The sequence below is a fragment of the Orycteropus afer genome, unplaced genomic scaffold (assembly GCF_000298275.1).
Source record: "Orycteropus afer afer isolate SDZICR_OR568_19922 unplaced genomic scaffold, OryAfe1.0 scaffold00043, whole genome shotgun sequence".
In the NCBI taxonomy this organism is placed as follows: domain Eukaryota; kingdom Metazoa; phylum Chordata; class Mammalia; order Tubulidentata; family Orycteropodidae; genus Orycteropus; species Orycteropus afer.
The window spans coordinates 2,989,460-2,999,559 of record NW_006921630.1 but is presented as its reverse complement, the minus strand read 5'-3'; the positions used below and the strand labels follow the sequence as shown (position 1 = coordinate 2,999,559).

Here is a 10,100-nt window from a genome sequence, read left to right as displayed (position 1 = left end):
ATAGCAGGGATCGTGGAGCTGGCACGGGATCGGGCAGTGTTTCGTTCTGCTGTGCATGGGGTCGCTATGAGTCAGAAACGACTCAACGGCACCTAACAACAACAACAACAACAACAGATCATCAGACCTTTCTTCCGAGGTACCTCTGGGTGGACTTGAACCTCCAATCCTTTTGTTAGCAGGCCAGTGTGTTAGCTGTTTGCACCTCCCAGGAACTTCCTACCTTAGTTTATCTTATCAGCAAAATGGCAGAGCCAGAATTGATGATCACCAAAGTCCCTTCCATTGAAAACACTCTCTGTTTCTTTGAGTGCAGAACTGTCATTTCCACAGAGGGCAAAGTGTATCTGAAAATAAAAGAGGTGTGGCTTTAGATGGGATGCTGTGGTGCCTAAGACATTTGACTGCTAACCAGAAGTTTGGCAGTTCAAACCCACCAGCCACTCCATGGAAGGAAGAGAAGGCAATCTATTTCTGTAAAGATTTACCGCCTCGGAAACCCAGCAGGGGTTGCTATGAGTCAGACTGGACTTGATGGCAGTGAGTTTTGTTTTTCGTTTTAGATGAGATTGTGATCTCTCTCCTTCTAGCTCACTGGTTTAAGCCTCCAAGATCATATAAGGTAGAGAGGGAGATGTTTTGTGAACTCTTAGTGATGAGCAGTGAGAGGTTTTGTGATCACTGCTGTGGTTTACCTGTCATCACATTAGTGGAAACCACATCTGTTCTGTGACTGCTTTCCAAAGAGGACATGGGCAAGAATGTTCTTTGTGTCTATGCAGATGCTGCATTTCAAGTCTCCATTCTTCCTCTTTGCCCTTTGCTTTAGAAAACACTTTCTACCAGGATCTTACAGGATATCAAGGCTACTCAGAGCACCTTGGGTACCGCTCAGCCCCATGGCCAAGTTTGGAACAGACAGTCCTGAGCCAGCCTAGCCTGCAACAGCCCTTTTCCCTGCAGCTGGGCTCTTACCCAGCAGGAGGAGATGCAGGGCAGATGGGGGCACCTGTGCCACTGTATTCGGTTCCTGAGACCCATCCATCAGGGACTGGCAGCAGTGTAGCAGTGACAGCAGCTCCTGGAGCAAAGGCTGGGGAAGAAACCCTGCAGGCACACCCACCCCTTGGTAAGACATGCTGGCTGGGATGGAAGCCTTGGATGAGGGAGGTGCAGGGACCATTTAGAGGATGTAGAGTTGGGGCTGGTCAAGACATGAATGGGGGTGGGTGTGGTGTGCATGTCATGGATGGCCTGCTATACATTAATCACTGTGCTGGTACTTTGCATACATCCAAAGGAGATTGCTATCTTGCAGTCTAGTCTGTGGGAATGTCCAGGCTCTACTGGGACAAGCATGGCAAACAAATGGCAGCCATTCCTGCACCTGCCCTTGGCTGATAGAGTTTCTAGGAGAGAGGCTGCAGGGTGAAAAAAAATGCTACCTGTGCCTTGCATGCATGTGGTGGTGGTGGTGTTAATTGCTGTCAAGTCAGCTCTGACTCATGGCGGCCTTTTGTATAACAGAACAAAACGTTGCCCATTCTCACATTTGTTGCTGTGTTTGAGTCCACTGTTGCAGCTGTTGTATCAACTCATCCATCTTATGGAGGTTTTCCCTCATTTTCACTAACCCTCTACTTTACCAAAAATGATGCCCTTTTCTAGAACTTAGTCTTACCTGCAGATTTTCAGCAAATGCATTGTAGTGTAGGCAAGTCCTTTTTCTGAAGTTGTCCTGCATCCATCAGGTTATTGTCATGGACTACTGGCAGAGGCTGGGATTCTGTCCTCGGTTCTCATTTTCTCCTGGCCCATCAGACCTGGGACCACAGGGAATGAGTGATGCCCAGGAAGTGCTGGAAACCAAATAGAAGGGTTAGACTTCAAGATGAGGTCCTGTCCAAATGGGAGATTCAGACTGAAGGGAAGGGAGTAGAGAATCCCTGTGAGTAGTTTGATGTTGTTCCGACTTCCAAAATGTGAAACAATGACATTGGTGTTTGGAAATAGAGGTTGGATGAGGAGTGTCACGGGAGTGGTTGGAACTGAGAGGAGCCATGCAAGCTGACTTCTTATTCAATGTGATTCCCTTTGGGTCATGGGCTCTGAACTCCACCTGTGGTTAGGAAATCCTATTTGGTCCCCATCACCATTCTTTAGAACGAGCGGAAGAAGCACAACTTCAAATTGCTGTTTCTGTTTTATGCACAGGAGAGAACACCATGTCTCAAGAACCCTTCCAGCAACCTGATGATCAAAAGCTCATTTCCGCACCACAGGTGGGAGGACAAAGCAGTACAAGATCTGGATGCCACCCTAAATGCTTCTGTTTTTTTACCAGTCACTTGAGTTTCTTGTTGTTGTTATTTGCCGTCGAGTCAGCCCCGACTCATAGCGACCCCTCCTTGGGTTTCCGAGGCAGTATCACTACGGAAGTAGGATTGCCCAACCTTCCTTCCGAGGAGTGGCTGGTGGGTTTGAACCTCCAGCCTTCTGGTTAGCAGTCAAGTGCCTTAGCCACTATGCTACCAGAGCTCCTAGCCATATGCAAACCCCTTGTATGGGCTCTCTCTACCTCATGGCTCTCGTTTCACTCTATGGCACATCCTTGGATTTTGGGCAGGGGATGTGTTCCTGTTTATACACAGTCCAGCCACAGTGTGGCACTGTGGGGAGTGGGCAGCAGAGCTGTTCTTGGTTTACTGTGCTCTCAGATCTCTGCTCCTTCTGACATCCTGCTCGTCTTTTTGTAGCACCAAATGCCATACTCCTCTTGTCATGGGAAAACCTTGGAGATTCATTTCTTTGTTTTAATTTTTACCTTGCTTTATTCCCAAGAAGGATCTATGGCATCTGTGATAGCTTCTCAGTTATGCTGGAAGCTTCCAGAAGTGACCAGGTCTAGTTAATTATTCTGTCTAGTTGTTGAATCAATACACTCTTTTCCCTTCACTGTGGACCATATTGGCTCCCAAATTTAAAATGTTCTCCAGCTTTGCCTGGTTGGCAGGCTACAGCATGCAATTTTTTTTAGTAGTAATGGGGCTATCAGCCTTATAACATTTTTATTCTTTCCCTTTTATTTTTTTTTTGAATAAAAATATAGTACATTACTGTTATAAACAAATTGGAAAATAAAAGTATTATATAAAGAATCAAACAAAGATCACTGTAAATCCCAGTCAAATGTTTTGATTGTTTTCTTCTAATGCTTTTTCCATATGTCCTTTTATGTGTGTATATATAGTTAAGTGATTAAGATTATTGTGTATCAAGTTTTATTTCCTATTTGTTACTTAACATTATACAATGAGATTTTCTGTTACTTACAAATATGAATTTTAGTATTGGCATGACAAAATCCACCACATGAAATTCATTCACTCATTCATTCTCAAATATTTAAGTTCTAGGCACTGTGAACCAGACAAAGCATCCCCTCATGGTGCTTGCATCTAGTGGAGGTGAATGAAAACAAACAAATGTCCACATGAGGGATTTTACTTTAGCTAGCCCGGCCAAGGAAAGGCTCACGGAGAAAGTCTTTGGGCAGAGATCAGAATGCAGCATGGAGATGAGCTGTGCTGGGGAACAGGTGTTCTAGGTAGAGGCTTGAGCAAGAGCAAAGGAATCAGTTTATGGAAAAAGCAGGGAACAATAGGAGAGAGTGCTAAGAAACAAGGTCAGCCAGAGAGATAGCAAAGTAGGCCACTCTAAGGACCCACATTGTCAGAGATTAGAGTCTTTCACTTTCCTTGTCTTCTTCTATTTCTTTTTCCTCCCTTCTCCCTTCTCCTCCTGCTTCTTCTTTGCTTCCTTTCTTTCTTTCTCTCCTTCCTCTTTCCTTCCTTCCCTTCTTTTACTAATATATAAAACACAGTGATGGGCATCCTACTATATAAACAGCTGCCTGTGTTTTGAATTATTTAATTAGAAGAAATTCCTAGAAGGAGAGCCAGACTGTTTAGGTTTGAATCCTGGATCTGCCATTTACTAGCTATGTGACCTTAGACAGATTGCTTAACCTTTCTGTGACTTAGTTTTCTCATTGTTGTTGTTGTTGTTGTGTTTGCCGTCAAGTCAGATCTGACTCATAGCAACCCCTCTTTGGGTTTCCAAGGTGGTATCACTACTGAAGTAGATTGCCCAACCTTCTTTCTGAGGAGTGGCTGGTGGGTTTGAACTGCCAGCCTTCTGTTTAGCAATCAAATGCCTTAGGCACTATGCCACCAGAGCTCCCAGTTTTCTCATAGTAAAATGAAATAATAATGAAACCAAACCTCAAACCCATTGCTGTTGAGTCAGTTCTGACTCATGTGACTCCATGTGTTATAGAGAACTGATCCATAGGATTTTATTGGCTGGCCTTTCTTGCATGGTGCCACTGGGTGGGTTCAAACCTCCAACTTTTGTATTTGTAGCCAAGCAGAAACAATTTCCATCATCCTTGATGATAAAAAAAATAACACCTACATTATAGGATTGTTATGAGGATTATATGAATTACTGTGTATTAAGCACTTACAACAGGGCTGGCACATAGTAAATATTGTATTAATTAGAATAAAAAAAAATAAAGCCTTTTTTGTGTATTACCCAAGTACTTTCCAAAGGCTGTACAAATTATGCTTTTCTTGACTGTAAATATAAAGATGTGCAGGCATATTTCACTCCTGGTGCATATGTTCATGGTTGATCTTGAGCAAGTCAATTAGGTCTTGAGCTCTGAGATGAATTTGATCCACTAGTTGTTACAGTTTCTGTCTTTTTGGGTTTGTGGGTCCCTGGGGAGATGTTCCTTGACCCTCTTAATCTATAGCAGTAGCATTCCATTTCCCTGCTCCAGGCTTGGCACAGTTCTGGGAACTTTAGTTTTCTGTAGAGATCGCACAGCACACAAAACTCCATAGGATTAGGGATACTTTAATAACTGGGTTTGGGCTCTGGCTTTGTTTTGAGACCTCCAGCAAATCATTTTTCACATCTAAGCCTAACTTCCTTATCAGTAAGCTATAATATCTTTAGACTGTCCCACTGATTTATCAAGATTTATTATCAGATGATGGAGTATATGCAAATGTGCCTTTATAACCTGTCAGAGGCTATACAAATGTTAGTGCTTTTCTTTAATTCCAGACTCCACTGGTTCCCAGGGCACGAACCATTTCTGAGAGCTCCACCATTTCAGTCAAAGAGGATGAGGATGAGTTCTGTCATGAGGCAGATGAAAAATCTTTCCAAAATAATGCACAGAGAGAAAAGCTAGGAGATGTGACAGAGAATGCCAAGGTGCGTGGAATTGTTCTTCCATCTCATTGTTCCTTTCCCTTTTCCTATTATTTCCTTTCCTTCCCTTCTCATCCCTTTTTCTCTTTCCATCCTCCACTCCCCGGACTTCCCTCTTCTTCCCTTCCCAAGTGGAGCAGAGATGGGAATCTGGCTTTTGGTTGTGTCCCTTCTGTCTTCTCACCAGTGTCACTTTGGGGTGGGCTAATCTCATATTCATCAGGGAGAAGCAAACCTGGAATTAAAATTCTCCTTCCCCTTCTAGAGCTCCAGATTCAGATGGTTTGGCTGGTTTCGATCAAAGCCTACCAGTAATTCATCCCTCTCTGGAGATGAAGACTCATCTGACAGTCCAGACTCTGAGGTAATCTCCAGTGGAGCTGGGGGCAGAATGCTTCCCCATCTGTGGGCCTTTCTTTCAGAGAAAATTCCTCAGCACCTTGGAAGGCCCTTGCTCTACCCTGGTCCGAATGAAATAGAGGTTTTGCAGTGGAAGGGTATGGTAAATAAATTGGTCCAGCAAGAGCAAAGGCAGATTATTAAAGGCCTTAAAAGTTAGGATGGAGAATTTTAACTTTAGAGTGCCAGCAATAGGGAGCTAAATTGGATTTTGAGCAAATGAGTGGCACAAGGAAAGTGTGTTTTACAGACAGAGGCAGGTTGCCGGCAGAGACACTAATGTGGATGCAGCAGAATGAGTTCTTAACCACCAAATACTGACTTTCTTTTTTCCACAAAGTATTCTAAATTCAGACTGTCCCCTTTACAGGAGACCCCCAGAGCATCTTCTCCTCCCCAGGCTGGCCCAAGCCTCTCCCTGACTCTGCCCCCTGGGCCCCAAACTCTGCAGGGCACCAGCAACTTCTCCCAGGGCACAGGTACTGCCAACCTCCTGTCCTGCTGGGCTGTCTGTGGGCCTAAGCATTCCAGAGAGGATGGAGTGCTTTCTGGGCATGGGGACTCCTCAGGCCTGAGCAAGGGAAACAGCTATGTTGCTTTCTAGGTGGTGGTGGAGGCCAAGGATCCATGTCCAGTGGAGGAAATGCTGAGGGGACCAGGACTGGAGGCTTGCAGGGGTCTCAGGTGAGCAGCCCACAGGTTGGAGCCTAGGGACCCCAACAGGTGGCTGCCGTGTGTGAGGACTGAACTTTCAGTGTGGACTCAAGATACCACTGTGAGCAACTGATTAATGGGAAATATGGGGAAAGCTTCCTTAGGGGAAGCCTAGAGAACCATCTTTTCCTCTGTTGCCATGGGAGCCAGAATTTACCCATGTACTTGTCAAAACAAAACAAATACACCCAAACTTATTGCCATTGAGTTGAGTCTGACTCATGGTGACCCACTGAACTGCTCCATAGGGTTTTGTTGGCTGTGATCTTTGTAGAGGGAGCTCTGGTGGCATAGTGCCTAAGGCATTTGACTGCTAACCAGAAGGTTGGCAGTTCAAACCCAAATGTGGCTCGCCAGGACTTTCTTCTGTGGCACCATTAGGTAGAGTCAAACTGCCAACCTTTATGTTAATAGTCAAGCACAAACTGTTTGTGCCACCCAGGGACATTCATCCTTGGCAAAGGCTGGAATAAATTTTTGATGAATTGTGTACATCCATGTGAATTTTATGCCTGTTGTCATGAAAACATTTTGATTTTTTCTGGTTAGAGCACTTGTGTAGTGTTTTAGGCCTTTCAAATAATGTGTTATTATTTTTTATGATGATATCAGTATGATGCTTTATGGTTTTTCCTTTGTACTTGCTCCACGTTGGTAACACCTTAGACTCAGCATTGCCACGTCAGCCCCAGGGGTTGGTTGTACCTTCTTTAACCATATTTGTTTGCTTGAAATTCCCTAAGTTCTATCAAAAAACCCTTCCTACTTGCTTCTCATGAGCAAAGTGGATGTTCAGGGAAGGCTACAACATTCTTGAATCTGGGAAGCTGATTATTGTGATGGATGTGATTTTGTGTTATTTTTCATCATAGGGTGTTTCCTCTGAGCTCTGCTCTAACCCTGGTGTTCTGCTTCCTCCACCCCCCTTGAAAGGGGCTGTTCCTCTCTACAACCCATCTCAGGTTCCTCAGGTAAGAAAATGTTGACGTGGAGGAGTTAGGAGCACAGGCTTTGAATGAAGGAGGTCTGAGTTTATAATCTCAGGTAACCCCTTACTATATCTGAGTTATTGAGCAATTACTTGATCTTTCTAAGCCTCAGTTCATCTATAAAATGGGGTTGGTAATAGTGACCTTAGAGGATAGTTAAGAGTATCAAATGGGAAAATATCCATGGAGAGCTTGGCACAAAGAAAATCCTCAATAAATGTAGATATTTTTAATATTGCTCTTGACTTTTACCTTGAGACTCTTGAGAGATACAGTTGGTGTTGGTATCAGGGGTCTAGGTGTACCACTGCTCCCTACTGGAAGTGAGGGTATCATTGTGAACTATGAGAGAAGCTAAACTCCTTGCTCCTCAGTGACCTAGAATAGACTTATCTCTTCTAATGTGTCATTCCTTTCTTCATAAAATCAGATTTCTTTTAATCATATTTGAGAGGCATAGGTGTTGGGTGAAGGTAGATAATTAGAACACAACTGTTGGAAACCAACTGCAGATGATGGGTTCTGGACTCTCCAGGTGCACTAGCTCAATCTAACCAGTCATACCATAATCTCATGTGATTCTTATGCCTTCTTTTCCAGCTCCCTATGACTACCAACTTGAATCGTCCAAATCGCCTAGCTCAGCGCCGCTATCCAACCCAGCCACGATGAGAATACCCACTCATTTCAGGCTTATAGCCTGGGAGTGCAACTGTTATGTTTCTCTCAGTCTCTTTGCCATATACTGGCCCACAAGAGGGTCATGTTAGCCTGTTGCCTCCACTGAATGCTTAGAAGGCAAGGAGGCAGGGTCTTCCAAGACACAATTCAATCTGGTCTCTTAAGATGAGTTTCAGAACTATGGGCATTATTTTACCAAAAGGAAAAACTGGGTATAAAGTAGAGTGGAAGTATGCAGAATGCCATGGATTCAGCACTTAGGTTGGTGGCTTGATGTCCTCAGGAAAGTCAGAGCCTTAAGAATACCACTACCAGAATCAACAATGACACCACTGGGCTCTGCAGCAGGAAATTATTGAGGGCTGGAGAAAACACTCTGAGCACTCTTCTACATTAACATTTGGCTTCTGCCTCAGCCTTTGTTATAGACCAGTACATAACTCTAGTTAGCAAAGTTTTTATACTGAAGCTTCCTTTCATAATTTCCTCTTCATTGACATTTCAGCAGTTTCCCTCTTGGTCTTAGTTTTGTGCACATTTTCTGTGTGTTTCAGATTAATTATATTTCTCTCACTTTCTTAGCTGGTCCTATTTTTTCACATTCTGGCATCTGGCTATCAAGTTAGATTGCTGTAGGCATTATATTGTCATGGTAACTACTGAACCTAATGATGCAGATGGATGGAACATCAGTGTAATAGATGATGGGAAATGTTTCCTAAAAATTCATCTCTTCCATAGGAGGGGAGGAATGAGTGCCTGATATTATTAATACCTCCTTCTTACCATAGGCCTTTGCAAATTGATGTTCTGAGGGTCACTGCAGCTAGAGGGAGAAGGGGGGGGGCATCTTGAAAATTTCCATTCTCCTTTCAAACCCAAAATAGGAATGACTCTTGCTGTTTGTCAGATTTGCTGAAAATTGCTCCTCACAAAGAACATTTTTTTGTGTGTGTAATTGTACATACAGGTTTTGTACTTTAATGTACTATGGTTCTGATGTTGATAGTGATTAAATCCAGATAATTTTATAGCAAATGCTGTCTTTGGCTGATTTTTGCAGAGGGAGAAAGTACATTTAGTGGTCTCTTCCCTGAAGCCTTTCTAATAATGGTTTGATTGTGTGATCACGTGGGGATAGCTGGAAAGAGCTCTTTGTTAATGAAGAATCTAGAAGTTGATCCTTTTAACTTCCAAGTTTACTCTAATGTTATTATTTTTCTTCAGTTTTTTTAAAAAATTTGGACAAAAGCTTCTCTGGCAAACATTAGTCACTTCATACTGACTGCTCTAATGAGGCTCACAATAGAAGACCCTGGTCAGAGAGGGAGGAAATAAACTATAGAACAAAATTCAAAATCATGAAAAAGATCAGACTTACAGGTCTGATAGAGATAGGTGGAACCCTCAACACTGGGGCCCTTAGACATCCTTCAAGCCTGGAACTGAACCCACCCCCAGAGATCAATTCTCAGCCAAACAGTAGACAGGTCTATAAAGTGAGTAGTAACACCAGGAGGAAATGTGCTTCTCAGTATAATCAATCATACCTGACCAAAAGGGTAGCATTTGTCCAAAAACAAAGCTCAGAGGGCAAGAAGGGGCAGGAAAGAAGGACAAATGGAAATAGTGAAGCCAGGGAGAAAGTGGGAAGAGTGCTGTTACCTTGAGATAATTGCAGCGAATGTTACAAAACAAAATGTGTATAAATTGTTGAATGGAAAACTAATTTGTTTTGTAAACTGTCACCCAATACACAATAAATAAAATAAAATGTATACTTCTAATAGCCCGCCCCCTGTTAGGGATTGAGTCATATCCCCAAAAAGTATATGTCAACTTGGCTAAGCCGTGATTCTCAGTATTATGTAACTGACCTCCCTGTTGGGATCTGATGCAATTATCCTATATGTTGTAAATCTTAATCTCTGTGATGTTAATGAGGCAAGATTAGAGGCAGTCATGTTAATGAGGCAGGATACAATCTACAGGATTATGTTGTATCTTGAGTCAATCTCTTTTGAAATA

At 43.1% G+C, this 10,100-nt stretch overlaps 1 protein-coding gene across 1 annotated transcript in view; it reads left to right on the top strand.

Moving 5' to 3' along the window:
• Positions 1 to 8,063, top strand: part of LOC103194302 (protein transport protein Sec16B) — a 64,680-nt gene extending 56,617 nt beyond the window's left edge. The window contains exons 18-25 of the mRNA XM_007937684.2: positions 830 to 1,129; positions 2,215 to 2,282; positions 5,140 to 5,292; positions 5,555 to 5,653; positions 6,059 to 6,167; positions 6,293 to 6,372; positions 7,275 to 7,373; positions 7,992 to 8,063. Of these exons, the coding sequence (XP_007935875.1) occupies positions 830 to 1,129; positions 2,215 to 2,282; positions 5,140 to 5,292; positions 5,555 to 5,653; positions 6,059 to 6,167; positions 6,293 to 6,372; positions 7,275 to 7,373; positions 7,992 to 8,063 (980 nt within the window). The remainder of the gene's footprint in view (positions 1 to 829; positions 1,130 to 2,214; positions 2,283 to 5,139; positions 5,293 to 5,554; positions 5,654 to 6,058; positions 6,168 to 6,292; positions 6,373 to 7,274; positions 7,374 to 7,991) is intronic.
• The last annotated feature ends 2,037 nt before the right edge of the window (positions 8,064 to 10,100 follow it).